The following is a 22718-nucleotide window of genomic DNA, read 5'->3' as shown; positions in this document are numbered from 1 at the left end:
GACAGGCTTTCAGGGAGCTAGGTTGGAAGCTCAGAGTTAGAACAAACAGAGTTGTAGTCTCTGGTTTGTTACCCGTGCCACGTGATAGAGAGTCGAGGAATAGGGAGAGAGAGCAGTTAAATGCGTGGCTACAGGGATGGTGCAGGAGGGAGGGATTCCAGTTTCTGGACAACTGGGGTTCTTTCTGGGGAAGGTGGGACCTCTATAAAAAGGATGGTCTACACCTGAACCTGAGGGGCACCAGTATCCTTGGGGGGAGGTTTGCTAGTGCTCTTTGGGAGGGTTTAAACTAACTCCGCCGGGGCATGGGAACCTGGACTGTAGCTTTAGGGTACAGGACCTTGAGTGTAGGGAGGTTATGAATAATGCAGCGATCTCGAAGGAGGGTGCCTGTAAACAGAAGGGTGGATTGAAGTGTGTATACTTCAATGCCAGAAGTATAAGAAATAAGGTAGGTGAACTTGCAGCGTGGGTTGGTACCTGGGACTTCGATGTTGTGGCCATTACAGAGACGTGGGTAGAACAGGGACAAGAATGGCTGTTGCAGGTTCCAGGGTTTAAATGTTTTAGTAGGATCAGACATGGGGGTAAAAAAGGAGGAGGTGTGGCATTACTTGTCAAAGATAGTATTACAGCAGTGGAATGGACGATGGAAGAGGACTTGCCATCTGAGGTAGTTTGGGCTGAGGTTAGAAATAGGAAAGGTGAGGTCACCCTGTTAGGTGTTTTCTACAGGCCTCCTAATAGTCCTAGAGAAGTAGAGGATAATATTGCGAGGATGATTCAGGAAAAGAGTGAAGGTAGCAGGGTGGTTGTTATGGGGGACTTTAACTTCCCAGATATTGACTGGGAGAGCTATAGCTCGAGTTCATTAGATGGGTCGGTGTTTGTCCAATGTGTGCAGGAGGGTTTCCTGACACAATATGTAGACAGGCCAACAAGAGGTGAGGCTATACTGGATTTGGTTCTAGGTAATGAACCAGGCCAGGTGTTAGACTTGGAGGTAGGTGAGCACTTCGGGGACAGTGACCACAACTCGGTGACTTTTACTTTAGTGATGGAGAGGGATAAGTGTGCGCAGCAGGGCAAGAGTTATAGCTGGGGGCAGGGAAATTATGATGCAGTGAGGCATGACTTAGGATGTGTGGATTGGAAAAACAGGCTTCAAGAGAAGAACACTAATGAGATGTGGGGATTGTTCAAGGAGCAGCTACTACGTGTCCTCGATAAGTATGTACCGGTCAGGCATGGTGTAAAGGGCCTTGTGAGGCAGCCGTGGTTTAGTAAGGAATTGGAATCCCTTGTGAAAGGGAAGAAGGCGGCATATGTAAAGATGAAGCGTGAAGGTTCAGTTGGGGCGATAGAGAGTTATAAGGTAGCCAGGAAGGATCTAAAGAGAGAGCTAAGAGCAGCGAGAAGGGGACATGAAAAGTCTTTAGCTGGTAGGATTAGGGAAAACCCGAAGGCTTTCTATAGGTATGTCAGGAATAAAAGGATGACTAGGGTAGGTATCGGTCCAGTCAAGGATAGTAGTGGGAAGTTGTATGTGGAGGCGGAGGAGATTGGAGAGACACTAAATCAATACTTTTCATCAGTATTCACTCAGGAACAGGACACTGTTGCTGATGTGAATATGGAGTCACAAATGATTAGAATGGATGGCCTGGAAATATGCAGGGAAGAGGTTCTGGGAATATTGGAGAGGATGAAAATAGATAAGTCTCCTGGGCCTGATGGCATTTACCCTAGGATCCTATGGGAAGCTAGGGAGGAGATAGTAGAGCCATTGGCCTGGATTTTTATGTCGTCATTGTCAACGGGAATAGTACCAGAGGACTGGAGGATAGCGAATGTGGTCCCCTTGTTCAAGAAAGGGAGTAGGGATAGCCCTAGTAACTATAGGCCAGTGAGTCTGACTTCAGTGGTGGGCAAAGTCTTAGAGAGAATGGTAAGGGATAAGATTTATGAACATCTGGATAGGAATAACGTGATCAAGGATAGCCAGCATGGTTTTGTGAAGGGCAGGTCGTGCCTCACAAACCTTATTGAGTTCTTTGAGAAGGTGACCAAGGAAGTGGACGAGGGTAAAGCAGTAGATGTTGTGTATATGGATTTTAGTAAGGCGTTCGATAAGGTTCCCCATGTTAGGCTAATGCTAAAACTACGGATGTATGGCATTGAGGATACATTAGAGGTTTGGATTAGGAATTGGCTGGCTGGAAGGAGACAGAGAGTAGTAGTTGATGGACTATGTTCATCTTGGAGTGCAGTTACTAGTGGTGTACCACAAGGATCTGTTTTGGGACCATTGCTTTTTGTTATCTTTATAAATGATCTAGAGGAAGGGCTTGAAAGCTGGGTAAGCAAGTTTGCGGATGACACAAAAGTCGGTGGAGTGAGGAAGGAAGTGGTAGGTTACAGCGGGATATAGATAAGTTGCAGAGCTGGGCAGAAAGGTGGCAAATGGAATTCAATGTAGCTAAGTGTGAAGTCATTCACTTTGGTAGGAGTAACAAGAGGATGGATTACTGGGCTAATGGTAGGCTACTTGGTAGTGTGGATGAGCAGAGGGATCTTGGTGTCCATGTACACAGATCTCTGAAAGTTGCCACCCAGGTAAATAGTGCTGTGAGGAAGGCATATGGTGTACTGGGCTTTATTGGTAGAGGAATTGAGTTCCAGAGTCCTGAGGTCATGCTGCAACTGTATAAGACTCTGGTGCGGCCTCATCTGGAGTATTGTGTGCAGTTTTGGTCGCCATACTATAGGAAGGATGTGGAGGCATTGGAACGAGTGCAGAGGAGGTTTACCAGGATGTTGCCTGGAATGGTAGGAAAATCTTATGAGGAAAGGCTGAGGCACTTGGGGCTGTTCTCATTGGAGAAGAGAAGGTTTAGGGGAGATTTGATAGAGGTGTATAAGATGATTAGGGGTTTAGATAGGGTCGACACTGAGAACCTTTTACCGCTAATGGAGTCAGGTGTTACTAGGGGACACAGCTTTAAATTAAGGGGTGGTAGGTATAGGACAGATGTTAGGGGTAGATTCTTTACACAGCGGGTTGTGAGTTCATGGAATGCCCTGCCAGTAGCAGTGGTGAACTCTCCTTCTTTATGGTCATTTAAGCGGGCATTGGATAGGCATTTGGAAGTTATTGCTGCAAATGTGTTGCTGGTCAAAGCACAGCAGGCCAGGCAGCATCTCAGGAATAGAGAATTCGACGTTTCGAGCATAAGCCCTTCATCAGGAATAAGAGAGAGAGAGCCAAGCAGGCTAAGATAAAAGGTAGGGAGGAGGGACTAGGGGGAGGGGCGATAGAGGTGGGATAGGTGGAAGGAGGTCAAGGTGAGGGTGATAGGTCAGAGTGGGGTGGGGGCGGAGAGGTCAGGAAGAGGATTGCAGGTTAGGAGGGCGGTGCTGAGTTGAGGGAACCAACTGAGACAAGGTGGGGGGAGGGGAAATGAGGAAACTGGAGAAATCTGAATTCATACCTTGTGGTTGGAGGGTTCCCAGGCGGAAGATGAGGCGCTCCTCCTCCAGCCGTCGTGTAGTTGTGTTCTGCCGGTGGAGGAGTCCAAGGACCTGCATGTCCTCGGTGGAGTGGGAGGGAGAGTTAAAGTGTTGAGCCACGGGGTGATTGGGTTGGTTGGTTCGGGCGGCCCGGAGGTGTTCTCTGAAGCGTTCCGCAAGTAAGCGGCCTGTCTCACCAATATAGAGGAGGCCACATCGGGTGCAGCGGATGCAATAGATGATGTGTGTGGAGGTACAGGTGAACTTGTGGCGGATATGGAAGGATCCCTTGGGGCCTTGGAGGGAAGTGAGTGTGGAGGTGTGGGCGCAAGTTTTACATTTCCTGCGGTTGCAGGGGAAGGTGCCGGGGGTGGAGGTTGGGTTGGTGGGGGGTGTGGATCTGACGAGGGAGTCACAAAGGGAGTGGTCCTTGCGGAACGCTGATAGGGGAGGGGAGGGAAATATATCCTTGGTGGTGGGGTCCGTTTGGAGGTGGCGGAAATGGCGGCGGATGATACGTTGTATGCGGAGGTTGGTGGGGTGGTAGGTGAGAACCAGTGGGGTTCTGTCTTGGTGGCAGTTGGAGGAGCGGTGCTCAAGGGCGGAGGAGCGGGAAGTGGAGGAGATGCGGTGGAAGTTATTGGGCTAGTGTAGGTTAGGTAGGATTCGGTCGGTGCAACATCGAGGGCCGAAGGGCCTGTACTGCACTGTATCTTTCTATGTTCTATGCTATAAATCTCTATGACTTAAAGTTTATAAAGTCATGAGGAGTATAGATAAGATAAATAGCAAATGATGTTTTTCCTCAGGGTGGGGGAGTTCAAAACTAGACAGCATAATTTTAAAGTTAGAGGAGAAAGACTTAAGAGGGAGCTGAGGGGAAACGCTTTGCGTTGGAAGGTGGTTTGTGTGTGGAATGAACTGCCAGAGGAGCTGCCAAATTCAGGTACGTGAATAAGAAGGGTTTAGGGGAATATGGACCAAATGCAGGCAGGTGGGGACTAGTTTAGTTTGGGAAATCTGGTCGGTATGGATGGATTGGACTGACGAGTCTGTTTCCATGCGATACGACTCTATGACTCTGTGACATTATTGCTCCAGGCCTGCACAGGGCGGCAGGTAGTGAGAGTTCCAACAAGAGAAAAATACACACTTGGCCTTCACCCTTACCACTCCTTCAGCTGCAAATGCATTTGTTCATAACAGTGTCAGTAAGAGCGATTGCTGCACAGGCCTTGTGAAGACCTGTTGAATATTCCCCTGTGAACATCATCATGTTGTGTGGCACTGTCACCGTGATAAATGGGATAGACCTTGAATGGATCTAGCAACAACTCATGAGGGGCTGGGGGGCATCGGCAGCAGCAGAATTGTATTCCAGCACAATCTGTAACATCATGACCCAGCACATCCCTCACTTAGCCATTACCATCAATCCAGGTTCATTGGAGAATGCAGGAGGGCAAGCCAGGAGAAGAACCACTCAGACCTAAAAATGATGTGTCAACTTGGTGCAGCTACCAAACAGAACTACTTGCATGCCAAGCAGCAAGTGATAGACAGGACTAAGCAATCCCAAAACCAACAGCTCACATCTAAGCTCTGCAGTCCTCGCAAATGTAGTCATGAATGGTTCTGGATAATTAGGCAACTTACTGGAGGAGGAGGCTCCACAAATATCCCCATCCTCAATGACCGAAGAGGCCAACACATCTGAAGGCTAAAGTATTCACAACAATCCTCAGCAGAAGTTAATGATCCATCTGGCCCTTCCAGTGATGCACAGCATCATAGATCCCCAGCATCATAGATGCCAATCACTTCAGGTGGTATTAACAAACAGTTGGGGGCATTGGATTCTGCAGAGGCTAAGGGCCCTGACAATAGTACTGAAGACTTGTGCACTAGAACTTGTTGCGCCCCTAGTCAAGTTATTCTAGTACAGTTACAACACTGTCATCTATCTGATGATGTGGAAAATTGCCTGGCCATGTCCTGTACATAAAGAGCAGCACAAATCCAACCCAGTCAGTAACCACCTCATTTGTCTACTCTTGATCATCAGTAAAGTGATGGAAGGTGTCATTCACAGTGCTATCAAGCAGCACTTGCCCAGCAATTACCCACTCACTGGTGCTCAGTTTGGGTTCCATCAAGAGACAAACTCTCCACTGGTTCGATTCATACCTGGCACATAGGAAGATGGTGGTGGTTGTTAGTACTCAGTCATCTCAGTTCTAGGACATCACTTCTGGAGTTCATCAGAGTGGTGTCTGAGGTCCAACCATTATCAATGACCTTTCCTCCATCATAAGGACGGAAGTGGGGATGTTTGCCAATGACTACATAAAGTTCAGCACCATTCATGACACCTCAGATACTGAAGCAGTCTGTGTTCAAATGCAACAACATCTGGGCAATTTCCAGGCTTGGGCTGACATGTGGCAAATAACACTTGCACCAGATAAAAGCCAGCCAATGACCATCACCAATAAGAGACAATCTAACAGGCACCCAGGAATGAGGGGGCTGAGAGATAAATGGGAGGAGGGAGGTGGGGTTGGGGGAAAGGTAACTGAGAATGTGATAGGTAGATGAAGGTGGGGGAAGAAGGTGATAGGTCAGAGAGGAGAGTGGAGTGGATAGATGGCGAAGGCAATGGACAAGTCAAGATGGTGGTGCTGAGTCGGAGGCTTGGGACTGGGATAAATTGGGGGGGACAGGAAATGAGGATTGAAGGTGGAAGGTGAGGCATTTTTCTTCCAGGTGTGGGGTGGTAAGGGTTTGGCGATGGAGGAGGCCCAGGACCTGCATGTCCTCGGTGGAGTGGGAGGGGGAGTTGAAGTGTTTGGCCACAGGGTGGTGGGTTTGTTTGGTGCAGGTGTCCCAGAGATGTTCTCTGAAATGATCCGCAAGTTGGCGTCCTGTCTCCCGATGTAGAGGAGACTACATCGGGCACAACAGAGACAGTAGATGACATCGGTGGAGGTACAGGTAAATTTCTGTTGGATGTGGAAGGATCTTTTGGATACTTGGACGGAGATGAGGGGAGTGGTATGGGTGCAGGTTTTGAACTCCGCCTTCCATTTATACCTCAGTTCTCTTGGCCCACAAGTCTCATTCCTGATGAAGGGCTTATGCCCTAAATGTCGATTCTCCTGCTCCTCAGATGCTGCCTGACCTGCTGTGTCTTTCCAGCACCACACTCTTGACTCTGATCTCTAGCATCTGCAGTCCTCACTTTGTCCTAGCACATCTACAAGGATCCACTTTGCCTACCACAAACACTCGGTAGCAGCAGTGTGAATTTGCAGAAATTCACCAACAATCCTTGAACAGCAGCTTCCAAACTCACAATCACTTCCATCTAGAAGGACAAGGGCAGCAGATACATGGGAACATCACCATCTGCAAGTTCCCCTCCAAGCCTCACCATCCTGGTTTGAAAATATAACAGCTGGGTCAAAAGACTGGAACTCCCTCCCTAACAACACTTTGGGTCTACCTACAATGCATGGACTGCAGCAGTTCATGAAGGGAGCTCACCACCACCTTCTCGAGAGCAAATAGGGGCAGGAAACAAATACTGGCCAGCCAGTGATGTCAATGTGTGAACAAAAATCAAGTAATTCAGTAATAATGGCTGTACAGAGTGGAGGTGCTCAGAAGGATATAGTGAAATTAAATGATCTTAGATTAAAGAGTTACTGTTAGTTCCAGATGAGAAGTGTTCAGATAAAACCCTGAAGAGTTTACTTGAAGCCGAATAATAGTTCCAGGAAGAAGCTATCTGCATTTCCTTTCTTTAAGTTAAAGTAACAACTTATTAAGTTGTTAGAGACAGAGAATCTAGCATGAGTACTGTATCAGCAGTATTTTTGAGAATGATACTACCCCAATGGTATGTATTGGGTTCTATACAAAAGCTGTTGACTTTCTTTTCAATTTATAAAGGAGTGTTTTAATGGGATTATACTTTCACTGTGTATTTTAAAATTTGCATTATAGGTTGCTAAATTGTTTGACTCTATTTTATATTAATTTCTTTTGTTTATAATCTTCTGTTTTATGATTGAAGCAAACTCTGCAGCATTGTATGTTTATGTTTCAGCAAGAGACAAGCTTGTTAAAACAAAAATCAATCAAAATATGATCTATCAAGCTAGGTTTCAGTCTAAGATCGGAGTTGTTCTGTAGTTGCATCTGCTGGGATCATAACACTAGCCAGCCCCATCCTTCTGGCATTTTACTCTAGTTCCCTCTGGCTTTCTTACTGAAATTATATTTGCTTTCGGCATTGAAAAAAGAAAAACAAAGCATTCATTTAGCAATTTCAACACAACTTCTTCCTTAATTATTTACAATGGTTTATATTTAAAAGCATTTAAAACATCTCCCCTTCTGGAAAACAACAACTGCTGAATATGTTGATTGATCCCACACCTTTTAATAAATATTCCCAAATCAACTCTTTCATAATTTGCTTTAGATTCTGAACAATGACACCAGCTGGCTAACAGTCTACATGAGTTCAAAATGATACTTCAAAATAGCCGTATAATGAATATCTAGAGGACAGTCTTTGGATTTTAAACCAAAAAGCTGGGGAAATGGTGCAGGGTGTAGGATATGGATAACCCTCACGAGGATACAGCTGCAAGACATCTGGCTACATATTCATTACTAAACAATTAACAAGTTTCTAATGAAATTCCTCCATCACTATCACCATAAAATGATCGACCTTGAGAAAGCTCGACATTATTCTGCCTGTATTCCATTCCTACAGACTCTGGAATTATGTTACAATTCTACCTTGTGTAAACCAGGCAGCATATTTATTCAATGCATCCAAGGCTATGGCCAGAAACATAACCCAGTGCTGTGTCTTTACCCACTTGGATGCAGACCCGAATAGCTGCCGCTCTGTATTGTGAATGATCCATCAACCATAAGCAGTAAAAATCAAAGTTCATGTATCACCCCAGAATTTAAAAGAACATCAAAGAATAATCCAAAAAATCCCAATTATCCTAATCTTTTTTACTTATTTTCAACCCAATATTTTCCTGTTAATTCTTCAACTCACTGAGATTTGGAATGCACAATCTACACCAGACATACATACAAATCCAGACTGGATGAAATTCCAAACATGGCTGTGCACAATCCCATTGAAGACTTCCAGATTGACACACTTTAGGTACAGAGCAATATTGATCAATACTCACTGGATTTGATACAAAATTCCTCAGCTTGGGCTTTAACCCCAATGTTATAACTGTGAAACATTTCTACTTCCCAAACCAGCCATCCTTTTTAAGTAATACCTGCTCCAAGTGCCAGATTTCGGCTAAGTTTGAGTGTTCAGATTGCCCTAAATGCATCTTGCTTCAGATTTGTACAACTAGTGCAGAAAAGTGATTCAGCCCCTCAGATTGGATTAGATTCAAGTCAGGTGGTGCCCTAGCAGTTTATAAATCACTGATGTAACTGCATATTGAAAATAATGTTGGTAGCTGCTATTTAAGAATGATGTTTCAGGTAGTATGTGAATATTGAAGTCGGTGGGAGTCTGAGGATGAATGGATTATGAGGACATAATGCAAATTGGGCATGCTCTCACCAGTAAAGTGTCAAAGGGCTACTATTTTTAAGATTCCAAAGTGACTGGATACTTTAGATCTTGAGAAGCTGCTTCACCTTGTCCAGAGCAGAACAATGAGATATGGTTTGTATTTGAAATGAAGAGAAGGATTGCAAATAGAGGCATAATGTAAGGCTAATCTATGGATTCGTTCTCAAGGAATCAGTGGCAGATTTATGGAAAAGATTAGCTGAGGAGATGTTGGAGCCGAGAATACAATATTCATCCATTCAAATTGAATTTAGATTGATTTCTTTCTATCCTTGTATTTTGGAATATAAATGATGAAGAATCCAAGCCATAAGTGCAGCAAGGTGAGAACGAACCGCTGACTTGGACCTGTGACTCTCAAAGCTTTTCCCCACTAGGTATGGAACGTAAAATCTCAAAGTCCAAATCTACTCCAGAGGAATTTATTAATTGCCAAAATTAGCTGTCAATTCTACTGCTGTCGTATCAAGCATCTTCCAGGTAGAAGGCAAATGCAATGGACCTTGGCATTTTTCTTCAGTCTAGAAATTCCCAAGTTTCCTTTTCCAATCAGGAGGTCAAATGATAAATGGGTCCGAGTCCACTTTCAATGCTGCCCTGTAATCCACTGCAGAGACCTATCACAATAGTTTAAAACAAGGTGATCCAGTCACTACTGCTACAGACCTCGGCATGTGGGGAGCTAAAATATTGTCAGGTTGAAAAAACATGATTGAAGGCTGGCTACAGAATCCTGTATCTGGCTCATCTGAATTTACACCCTAATTAACTTTGGTCAGCTTAGATGATGCTGCATCACGACAAAATACAATTGAAAGCTATCACTGTGAATGAAAAACAAAGTAGCCTTCTCTTCTCTTATTTCCCTGCAACATATGTTTGTCTTTAGCTATTTTTCACTTCTAGGCTTCGATTCAAATGGGGAAGGAAGGCAGAAATGGCAGCTGAATATTGGTGGAAGAAGCTGAGGGAAGATAAAGGGATTGATGCAGAGGAATTGGGAGGAAAAATAAGGAGGGAAGTTAAAATGTATAGAGGGAGGCTTTGAATGGAGAGATGGAAAAATAGGAGGGGAGGGTGTCTAGGAAAGTTAAAAGAAAAACTTGTTATAGTCCCAGAGAACAATAGGGTTGTTCTCTCATTAGAGAACGAAAATGGTGGTGGATTTAACTTGAGGATTTAACGCCTCACCTTAGGCGAAGAGCAAGTTTGAGAAGGGGACCCTTATGACAATCTCAGTCAGTACAGGAATTGAACCTGAGCTGTTGGTGTTACTCTGCGTCACAAACCAACAATCCGACTGATGAAGCTGAAGACGGTGAATGGAAAAGGGTGTGGAAGGGAATCAAAAAAGCCTTCAAAACAGCAAATGAATGAGGGAAGGGAGTGAGTGAGATGGAAGGGAGGGGACATGCTGTGTTAAGAGGACTGCTCAGGGTGAGGTCGAAACGGGATCAGAGAAGGATTGGAGGGATAGCATTGAATGCAAGCAGATTTTAGAAAAGAGACAGAGGTTAGAAGATAGGACAGGTTAGAGAAAGATTGGGAGTGAGATAGCAGTGTGTTCAGAATTAGAGAGTTCAGGCAGCGCAAGAGGTGAATTGAGGTTTGAGACCTGATTTTAGTTTTGTTTCTCATGAAAATTAATTGGAATTTCACTCGATCAATTCTGCCACTTCACAAGAGAGACATTAGCTTCCATTTTGTAAAATGAAATCCTATTTATGTTTCCAGTTTCATGGAAGGCCCAAGTTTAAGCTGGACTAAAAGCTGCATGTGCTGGAAATACTCAGTAGTTCTGGCAGCATCTGTGCAGAAAGAAACAATGTAAATGTTTTGAGACAAATATGAGTCTTCTTCTTCAGAACTAGATCAAAAAGAGGAAATGTGGTGATCCTTTTCAACCCATGGAAGATCACAATAGTGGAAATTTCAAAATCTCTTCGAACAACTGCCTGTTACATATGGGTCTAAAAGGGTAAATATTACGAATTGCCATTTGTACAACCTGCTATGGGGATATCATATGGACTGGTGGGCATAGAGGCTTACAATGTTGAAGAAGTGAGATGTAATATCTGGTCCTCCACAAAGTCTCAGTAATAGTCTCTTTCAGCTCTAATCCGGGCACTACGGCAGCTCAATGGTCAGATCCAGAAATATGAGTTCGACTCCAGCCTTGGGTGACTGTCTGTATAGAGTTTGCACATTCTCCCCTGTGTGTGTGTGTGTTTTTCCAACGGATGCTCCAGTTTCCTCCCACAGTCCAAAGATGTGCAGGTTAGGTGGACTGACCATCCTAAACTGCCCATAGTGTCCAGGGACGTGGGAGTTAGCCATGGCAAATGTGGAGTTGCAGGACCAGGCTGGGATGCTCTTTATAGGATAGGTACATACCTGATGGGTGAAATGGCCTCATTCTGCACTGTAAGGATTCTAAGGTTCTTTATGGGACCAATGTAACCTGTAAAGTTGCTGACATGAAATGAACTATATCTTGTTAACCATTAAAAAAAGACTCTTCTGGTTAGACCAGGATCTACATTGGACCAAGCAAACTCTGGAGTCTCCTACTCTTAGACAGGACAGTGGCAGTAATCATGAGCAGTAATGCATACAGCGTAGTGTGCTGGCATGCCCATACAACACTGCCCTCAAACTGCCTTCTGCTAAATTATTTAATCAGGTAAGTCACGGAATTGACACCATTAACTTGTAAATAAGTCAGTCCTACCTGAATCTAAGTTTAATGAGGATTTGTCTGCAGCACTCAGTTTCGTTTCTAAATTATCATTTGAAAATTACTGGGCAGAGAATAAAGAAATCAAACAGCAATTTGTAACATTAGTGATAATTAGTGACTAATGTTTCAGTTCTTTTAAGAAAAGCTTTCAACTCTCTCTGGTGTTAACAGCTACTTGAAAGGTGCCTGAAATGAGGACAAGCTTGGAAATTGCAGATGCAGCAGATATCTAAATCAAATCTGATGTACTTGTAGTGCAAATACTGTACATGCACAAAACAAGCATAACACATAAAGTAAATATACTCCAGAATACAAATGTATCAAGTATAAAATCAGACATAATATACTGTACATATAAAGTGCAAATGGCGCATATATGAAAGTTAGTCAATCCTGTGCTCCCTGTAGGAGGTATATTCCAAGATATACAGATAGTAGTAGATTGGGAAACATAGAAGTAAATGTGCCTATAAGAAGCAACATGATTATGCTATACATAAATATATATATGTGTATATATATATGGTGGTATCAACCAAATAAGTTAGCCTGTCCCTTCAGAGGAGGAAGAAAGCAAAGAATACTGGAGGAATCCCAACATAAACAAACGCCAAACCTTATGGTCTTGTGATAATCTATAGAAACATATTCTGTGCTAAAGCTTATATCTGAAAACACATTGAAAGGGCTTGACAGGATATAAACTTGGAAATGTTTCCACTGGTTAGAGAATCTAAAACATGGGCTCGCTATCTTACGTAAAGAGATCGATTTTGGAAACAACAGATATTGCTGGTGAAACTCAGCTGATCTGGCAGCATTTGTGGAAAGAAAGCAGAGTTAATGTTTCGGGTCCAGGACCCCTCTTCAGAACGTCTTGGGCAGCACGGTGGCTCAGTGGTTAGCACTATAGTCTCATAGCACCAGGGACCTGAGTTTAATTCCACCCTCGAGCAACTGTCTGTGAGGAGTTTACACATTCTCCCTGTGTCTTTGTGAGTTTCCTCCAGGTGCTCTGGTTCCCTCCCACTGTTCAAAGAAATGCAGGTTAGGTGGATCGGCCATGCTAAATTGCCCATAGTGTCCAGTGATGTACAGGCTGGATGGGTTAGCCATGGGAAATGCAGGGTTACTGAGAGTGGGAAGGTCTGAGTGGAATGCTCTTCACAGGCTCTGTGTGGACTTGATGGGCTGAAGGGTCTGTTTCCGCACTGTAGGGATTCTATGATTCTCTGCCCGAAATGGTTGCCGATGCTACATCATCGAACACAGTTACGGCTGAGAGAGACAGATTCATGGACTCTCGGGAATCGAGGGTAATGGGGAAAGTACAGTTGAGACTGATCACCCTCAATTGTAGTGAATGGCAAATCAGGCTCAAGGAGCCAAATGGTTCTTATTTCTCATGTTCATAAGTAAAAACAAAACTGATGAGTAGGAAATGAAAGTCCACAGAGGTTGGTATCCTAGTAACTACAAAGTTCATTTAAAGGAGGATGTCTCATTTAAAACTCTCAACTGGGTGAAGTATATCTTGTAATCTGATGTACTGAAGAAAAGATCAGCCTCATGTGAGGCATTTCCTAAGATGGCTGCTGGCCTATTTCCTTCTTCAGGCTCCTGAGATCTTTGTAGACAGCAGGCTGCAGTTACAGGTTTTGCCTGAAGGAGATTACAAACATGACAGCATCACCTTAGGGCAGGTGACAGCCTGACTCCAGAGGTGATATTCCAGGAGGAGATGATCACCCTGCGTTGTTTCGGTACTGCACAGAGTGTAACCCCAAAGCAGTGTCACATCCTCTTCACATGTGCTCTGGGTTGGCGATCTGGGTTTCCGACTCACTCTAGTAATGAAAAGGGTCGGTTTCTGCATACTGAGTGCGGGGGCACTGTCCACCTACACTCTCAACGCTCTCGAATCTGCTCTCGGAGAGTAGCTCTACTCTAATGGGCAATTGTGGATGCAAGGTGCTGTCTCCCAGCCATGACACATGACTCAGAGCCAGACAGTTTAATGAGGTGCTGCAGATGCAAATGAATTTTCAATATCACCACTCTGAGAGGAAGTAATGATGCCTTACTGTTGAGGTGAAGGGTAGGTTAATGATTCAGTAACAATGTGAAGCAAGCTGTCTTGAACTAGTTAGAGGCAGACCCACTGAGACTGTCTTAGGAAATATTTCTGCAGCTTGTATTCAAACTTGAGAAGCATTGATGAAAGTTTCGCATCCAGGAAACAAAGCCCACTGCATGTTTCCTCTTTGCAATTACACTGTATCTGTCTGAAAGAAAGGCAAAATGTGCTGTATAAGGCAATGGTTCCAAAGGTATTAATATTCATGCCCCACTCCACTGATCATACATGCAATCTCTGAGTGGAGATCAAGAGTTTTACTCTAGCTCTTGGAGTCAGCAGATGTATCTACTCCACCTCCCTAAGATCTGAGCAATTACGCCTGACCAAATCTAGTTGTCCTTAATGCTAGGAGGAAATAAACCTTGTTACCTATTAACAGTACCTCTTCTACAGGTACAGTGGCATATCCTTTACCATTAATCTTTAGTTCAGCCTAAGACAAAGGAGGACTGGAAGCAACGAGCTAGCTCAAACAACCCTCTCCCAGGAACACAGACAGGTCGAGATGACACATGTTATTACGTACAAAAGATTGGTAATATGGGAATACAACACTAAAGGAACTCAGAAAGTTCATTACTGCAGGCATCTAACAAGATCAAAATCAGACAAACCTCATCATGAAGTAACTACACAAGCACTCAGTACTCCCCAATTTCTGAATTTGCTTTCAAGTAAGTCCAGCTGTTTATGCTTTGTTTAACGCAAGCCAAACTCTCGAAGCCTTCCTCTGCCCTGCACACTGTGAATCTGTCCACGAAACAAATGGCTAGAAACCCATCGACATCTAGGGCATCTGTATACTCTATGTATGCATTGTACAATTGCGCAATATGGGTACTGCAATACCCCAACTACCTCCAAGCAAGATTTGGTGAAAAAACACAGTACAGAGAACATGCATAGTTTATGTTTAAGAAATTGCACTACTCAAATGAAAAAGAATTTTAAAGATCTTCATAAAGTCATGAGAAAAATGTGTTTTGGGTGGTTTTGGTTGGTGAGTGATATGAGAAAAGTGAACTTGATTCTCCAACAAAGTCCATACTAACTTAAAATGTGCATTGTAATGCAAGTAATTTGTCCGGAGGAGTTTGATATTCCACATAGAGATATAGAGTCATAGAGATGTACAGCATGGAAACAGACCCTTCGGTCCAACCTGTCCATGCCGACCAGATATCCCAATCCAAACTAGTCCCACCTGCCAGCACCCAGCCCATATCCCTCCAAACCCTTCTTATTCATATACCTATCCAAATGCCTCTTAAATGTTGCAATTGTACCAGCCTCCACCACATCCTCTGGCAGCTTATTCCGTACACGTAACACCCTCTGTGTGAAAAAGTTGCCTCTTAGGTCTCTTTTATATCTTTCCCCTCTCACCCTAAACCTATGCCTTCTAGTTCTGGACTCCCCGACCCCAGGGAAAAGACTTTGCCTATTTATCCTACCCATGTCCCTCATGATTTTGTAAACATCTATAAGGTCACCCCTCAGCCTCCGACGCTCAGGGAAAACAGCCCCAGCCTATTCAGCCTCTCCCTGTAGCTCAGGTCCTCCAATCCTGGTAACATCCTTGTAAATCTCTTCTGAACCCTTTCAGGTTTCACAACATCTTTCCGATAGGAAGGAGACCAGAATTGCACACAATATTCCAACAGTGGCCTAACCAATGTCCTGTACAGCCACAACATGACCTCCCAACTCCTGTACTCAATACTCTGACCAATAAAGGAAACATACCAAACGCCTTCTTCACTATTCTATCTACCTACCTGCGACTCCACTTTCAAGGAGCTATGAACCTGCACTCCAAGGTCTCTTTGTTCAGCAACACTCCCTAGGACTTTACCATTACGTGTATAAGTCCTGCTAAGATTTGCATTCCCAAAAAGCAGCACTTCGCATTTATCTGAATTAAACTCCATCTGGGGCGGCACGGTGGCACAGTGGTTAGCACTGCTGCCTCACAGCACCAGAGACCCGGGTTCAATTCCCGACTTAGGCGACTGACTGTGTGGAGTTTGCACGTTCTCCCCGTGTCTGCGTGGGTTTCCTCCGGGTGCTCCGGTTTCCTCCCACAGTCCAAAGATGTGCGGGTCAGGTGAATTGGCCATGCTAAATTGCCCGTAGTGTTAGGTAAGGGGTAAGTGTAGGGGTATGGGTGGGTTGCGCTTCGGCGGGTCGGTGTGGACTTGTTGGGCCGAAGGGCCTGTTTCCACACTGTAAGTAATCTAATCTAATCTAATAACTCTGCCACTTCTCAGCCCATTGGCCCATCTGGTCCAGATCTTGTTGTAATCTGAGGGAATCCTTTTCGCTGTCCACTACACCTCCAATTTTGGTGTCATCTGCAAACTTACTAACTGTACCTCTTATGCTCACATCCAAATCATAAATGACAAAAAGTAGAGGGCCCAGTACCGATCCTTGTGGCACTCCACTGGTCACAGGCCTCCAGTCTGAAAAACAACCCTCCACCACCACCACCCTCTGTCTTCTACCTTTGAGCCAGTTCTCTATCCAAATGCCTAGTTCTCCCTGTATTCCATGAGATCTAACCTTGCTGATCAGTCTTCCATGGGGAACCTTGTCAAACGCCTTACTGAAGTCCATATAGATCACATCTACTGCTCTGCCCTCATCAATCTTTGTTACTTCTTTAAAAAACTCAATCAAGTTTGAGAGATATGATTTCCCACGCACAAAGACATGTTGACTATCCCGAATCAGTCCTTGCCTTTCCAAATACATGTACATCCTGTCCCTCAGGATTCCCTCCAACACTGTGCCCACCACTGAGGTCAGGCTCACCAGTCTATAGTTCCCTGGCTTGTCTTCACCGCTCTTCTTAAACAGTGGCACCACGTTTGCCAACCTCCAGTCTTCTGGCATCTCACCTGTGACTACCGATGATACAAATATCTCAGCAAGAGGCCCAGCAATCACTTCTCTAGCTTCCCACAGATTTCTCGGGTACACCTGATCAGGCCCTGAGGATTTATCCACTTTTAACCATTTCAAGATATCCAGCACTTCCTCCTCTGTAATCTGGACATTTTGCAAGATGTCACCATCTATTTCCCGACAGTCTATATCTTCCGTGTTCTTTTCCACAGTAAATACTGATGCAAAATATTTATTTAGTATCTCCCCCATTTTCTGTGGCTCCACACAAAGGCCACCTTGCTGATCTTTGAGGGGCCCTATTCTCTCCCTAATTACCCTTTTGTCCTTAATATATTTGTAAAAACCCTTTGGATTCTCCTTAATTCTATTTGCCAAAGCTATCTCATGTTTTGCCCTCCTGATTTCCCTCTTAAGTATACTCCTACTTTCTTTATACTCTAAGGATTCACTCGATCTATCCTGTCTATACCTGACATATGCTTCCTTCTTTTTCTTAACCAAACCCTCAATTTCTTCAGTCATTCAGCATTCCCTTTCACCCTGACAGGAATATACTTTCTCTGGATTCTTGTTATCTCATTTCTGAAGGCTTTCCATTTTCCAGCCGTCCCTTTACCTGCGAACATCTGCCTCCAATCAGCTTTCGAAAGTTCTTGCCTAATACCGTCAAAATTGGCCTTTCTCCAATTTAGAACTTCAACTTTTAGATCTGGTCTATCCTTTTCCATCACTGTTTTAAAATGAATAGAATTATGGTCGCTGGCCTCAAAGTGCTCCCCCACTGACACCTCAGTCACCTGCCCTGCCTTATTTCCCAAGAGTAGGTCAAGCTTTGCACCTTCTCTAGTAGGTACATCCACATAGATATGGACCAGGTCAAATAAGTGCACAAAAACACTGGGTAGATGATGTATCATATGACTAAGTGTGAACTTGTTCATTTTGGCAGGAAAAGTAAAAAAAACAGTATAAATATTTCGGTCGAGAGAGATTGTAGAATTCGATGGTACACAGCCTAAGACGTGATCAGAAAGCTTTGCTTTGTTACACTCCAGCTTGTCAGTTTGCAGGAATTTAGTTCAGTAGCAGTGAGCAGTGATATCCAAGGCAATCAGCACAACCCTGAATCCAGCAAATACTAAGAAATTCCCTTAATAACCCCATATTATTTCAATAATCTCATGAAGGTTGGAGCATTCAATTAAATAATTGTTCTTGATGTACAGAAAATTGATCTTAATTATTCTTCCACTAGAAAAGAAAGGATTTTCACGCTTAAATTATTATGGAATCAGCACTAGAGTACTGAATTTGCAAATTCAGAGATTTATGTTTAACCCATCAAAATGATACTTGCGAAATTCTGTAGTCTTTTCAGCTGACTCTGGCTAGATGGCAGAGGAATCACCTTTGTGACCTTGTTTGGCCTGAACTATTTCTTTCATATTATTGACAATGGTGTAATGATCAACCACTCATCAGAAACTGATTAATTCTGTGGATTAGTATCTACCATCTAAAATGGTAAAACACATAATAGGTTATGAAGCAGCTGATCAACTCATTTGAGTTTGTGCAGCTTACAAACTCAGACCAGACGAAGTAGTAGGCAGAGTATGCAAACAGTCCATAGAATCCTTAAAAATGAACCCTACTAAAAGGAAAATAAACATAGAGCATGTTTCTGTTTTGAAAACAGCCATTAAAGAAAGGTCCCTAGTTTCCTTCACTCATCCCATTGTGACCACACACCAGTCTTGACTCTGGGGTTGAGAAATAATACCTTGGTCAGACTTCAAGCCCATATGGAGTTAAACTTTTGCCAATGTTCCAGGATGCATAATAAAAACAGTTGGGATACGTACCAGGAAATGGGATTCCCAGGAAATGAGCATAGACCGTCTCTGTCTCCACTCCTAAGTCATTTTCAGCCACAAGTGTATAGTTCCCATTGTTGTAGTGGGTCGGTTTGTCAAAGAGCAAGCACCCATGGAGCCAGTCCGTGGACTCATCGTAGACCTTGGTTTTGATATATTCGGTCTCATTCAACCGGTGGCCCCGGTGCAACCAATGAATGGTGGGCAGAGGGTTGCCAAAGACGGTGAACTCAATGCAGTGCATGTGTCGCTGTTCAGGCTCTGATAGCTCACTGATATGAGGAGGAACTGCAAATTTGAAAAGAGAAAATAGCATTTGAGCTCATTACAGTTTGACATGTTAAATTTGAATTCAACTGTATATCTTATTTATTTCAGTGCAACACATTTTTGACTATAGTCCTGAACCAAACAGTTGTATTTTATCATTTTAAATGACTCAGAATTTTCAATATACAGGGACTCTTTACAGGGAGCTCCAGGTCTTTTCACCAGCAGCTTTTGCAGACAGCCTGTCAATGGACTCTTGAGTTCCAAACACAGACTTAGGAAATCAAGCGATGTATAAGGATCAGTGATCAGACTAGGATAATAAAACAAACATGAAAACAAAATTTTACCACCATAAGAGACACTTTAGCTAGGGACTGATGCAATGTACATATTCCTGAATATGCACAGTCCCCTAATCATAACTGCGCTGTCTGGTCATTTGTCTGTAAGAGCAAGCTGAGACCCAATACTTGCTAAAGGATAGCTTTTAATCATACCGAACAGGAGACGGCCATTTGGTCCACCTTAACCATAAATAACTGAATGTTGGAACTCCCCCTTGTCTGCTTACAGCAGTAAGCTGCCATTTAATCCATACTTACAGTAAACATGTAACACCACTGATGCATTCGTCATCCCCACCACATTTTCTGCGATGCAGGTCAGCAGTTTTCCATTGTCCTTCTGATCAACGTTAAATAGGGTCAGGTTTACAGCGGAGACCATCGTCAGATTATTGTTGGTCTGGCAGGGAGACAAAGAATAAAGAAAATGAAGAATTCCCGCCCTGAGAGCCACAGGAAATATAGAAAATCCAGGCAGCTGGCGGCAATAATTAATGAGGGCCAAGAATTGCAGGAATACATGCTTTAGGTTAGTTCTCACGTTCCCCAAGGGGCATGCCTCTGATACAAATTAAAAATTCAACTGATGTCTGTATCAGAGAAGTCATTTGTCTTTTTTTTCTGCATCTAACATTCAGACGCAGTTTAGAAAAATCAGCCTCTTGACCTGAGCCCAAGGTGTTTTACCAAACACTTGAGGATGAACTGGATGATGCATGTTGCAACCACACTGGTCACTGGTCTCCTTGACTATGCATTACTCTTCAACTAGGTCTGCCTGCCTAGAGAGTCAGCCCCTCACTGGTGCCATTTGTCTGGAATCCAATAAGTGCCAGTCTCATCACGTTCCCACTTGGTTTCTGTCTCCTACGCTTAGTAAACTCTGAATTGCCCACTCACTCTGTGTAAAGGATATGTACATTCCTAATTCTGGAAATTTAATCAAATCTGATCTTGGATCATGAAAATCAGAACGCTGCAATATTTAAGACATAGTTTCAGTCAGTCAGACTGCTGCACAGTTTTATATATATACGTGTGTGTGTATATATGTATATATATTTATATAAAATATGTATATTATATCAGAGCTAATTGGTCAATGTAGAATCTCTGAGCAACCCAATAGTTTGGCTATATTTTTGACAAGCACATGGCCCCTGTTGTCCAAGTGGATACAAGTACAATTGTGTCAATTGAGTGCTATATAATACTGTGACGTGGACATTGTACTTAGGAACCTTGACACAGGAGCCAAAGAACTGAGTTGATACTTCCAGGGTCATATCACTGTTTGAAAATCATTTCTGAGCACCAGGATGCTGTTTCCTCTGTCTCAAGGATAAAACTTTCTGAAGATTTGATGCGATTCCAGACTCTCCAACATGTCAGACAAATTTCGATTATTAGTTTGAGCATTTGTCTATGCATCCGGTTTATTCAGAAAATGTAATAACGTGGAATCCACCAAAACCCTACAAATCCACTTCCCTGACTTTGCAAGTGACAGAGAGATACTCAGTCTGTGTGTGCCTATCACATGCTCTTCAGAAAAGGGAAGCAGTCTTTTGAGATGGTTACGTATGGGTATGAGGGCAGTGCAGTCAGATTGATTAGACCATTGCACCGAGAGACTGCAGGAGCTCAGGAAATGGAGTTACACTCCATTATAGATGAAACCAGGGCATTGCTTTTACGATAAAATCAAATGTCAGGGAGGGTCTGACAATGACATGGCAAATGGAATGTCAGACTTGTGTCTAAGAGAATGGGAAAATAAAAGAGATGTTTTACCACAGCTGCACAGAAGTGTAGTGAAACCGTAGCCGGAGTACAGTGTACAGTTTTGGTCTCCTTATTTGAAAAAGTACTTTAGAAGCAGTTTATCAAAGGTGCACTTCACTCATTCCTGGGATGAACTGCTTACCTTACAAAGAAAGTGGGGCAGGTTGAAACCACGCACAATGGAGCTTAGAACAAATGAGAGGTAATCTCTTTAATGAAGGCAAGATTCTGAGTGGGGTTGATCATGGAACTGGTTGGTGGGGGCGGGGAGTAGGGGGTGGGGAGGGGAATGAGAAGGTATTGGGGGAGGTGGGGAGTTGGGAGGCATGTTTTCTCTAGTGAAGGAGATGCATACTAGTCAACACTGTTTAAAAAGAAGGGTCCAACATTTCAGACACAAATTAAGGCAAATTTTTCTCTCATAGGTCTCTAGTTTGTGGAATTCTCTGCTGCAGGAAGTCCGGGTCAGAAACATTTTTGATTTGCAATGAATGCAAGGGTTCCAGGAGACAGACATAAAAGTGGAGTTGAGACCACAATAGATCAACCATGACCTTCCTGAAAGATGAAAAGGGATGACTGACTGAAAAGCCTACTCCTGTTCCGATTATTATGAATCCTAAACTGTAACTCAACCGATCGAAAAGCCCTATTGTGTACTTTGGGAGACTAAACAGTGCTTGACCTGAAGTAATGCTGCTTGGCTCCATTGAAACTAAAAGAACTCTTTATTTACAGCTTGATCCATGCACTCATTATCTTCACACTAAGTGAGAGCTTCCTTTCCAGTTCTAAAGCACATGACTCTGGGATCTTCATCACTGTATACACTTCTGGTGTTAATGCCATTACTCATCGCTGTCATTAATGCAGTCACAGCTAAGCCATCATCTGGCCTCTTTGATAAGAGCCAACTGACAACAGACACGTGCAACTCCAGCTCTCTCAGTATCATAGACAAGTCATTCTCCATGTGACAGCACAGTAGGAAAAAAAAACTGGGGAATAAACAATACAAAACATAGCAGTCCTTTAGCTCAAAAATGACCAGTCTTTCTGATCAAATTATTTTGGTGTATTTTAAATAGTTGTGAGCAGCTAACTCTTAGTATGCAGTGTTGGTTTGGACACATGACTTCTCCATGACTCATAACCTCTCAGTCAGGGAGGTTATGCACTTAGCTACTGAGAGGTGGCACTTGTGACACATTCACGTTGAACTTGTTGCTGAGAGCACGAGGCAGCAATGTCTTTGTGCAGAGAGTTACTGGGTTGTGAAATCTTTACCCACAAAGTGGTTGATGCATCTTTAGAAGAAATTCTGGACTAACATTTTGGGGAAAGTTTAAATATTTGATAATTCAGAGGAAGATACAGGAAAGTGCAGAGAGTGTGATAACTTTCCAGATGACCACTGCCAGGACCTTACGATATTTTCCCCCTTTACCACTGCGAGATTATACGTCACTCACTGTCTCCAATCCTCCTCTGT

General features: G+C 43.5%; 1 protein-coding gene across 1 annotated transcript in view; it reads right to left on the bottom strand.

The window, feature by feature from the left end:
* LOC132834137 (NT-3 growth factor receptor-like) overlaps positions 1–22718 on the bottom strand; it is a 771032-nt gene that overhangs the window by 349288 nt on the left and 399026 nt on the right. Inside the window, exons 7-8 of the mRNA XM_060852772.1 lie at positions 19700–19841; positions 18813–19112 (exon numbers count right to left, since the gene is read on the bottom strand). Of these exons, the coding sequence (XP_060708755.1) occupies positions 18813–19112; positions 19700–19841 (442 nt within the window). The remainder of the gene's footprint in view (positions 1–18812; positions 19113–19699; positions 19842–22718) is intronic.

This window comes from Hemiscyllium ocellatum, chromosome 39 (genome assembly GCF_020745735.1).
Source record: "Hemiscyllium ocellatum isolate sHemOce1 chromosome 39, sHemOce1.pat.X.cur, whole genome shotgun sequence".
In the NCBI taxonomy this organism is placed as follows: domain Eukaryota; kingdom Metazoa; phylum Chordata; class Chondrichthyes; order Orectolobiformes; family Hemiscylliidae; genus Hemiscyllium; species Hemiscyllium ocellatum.
The sequence above is the reverse complement of the archived record's forward strand: the minus strand, read 5'-3'. Positions and strand labels throughout refer to the sequence as shown.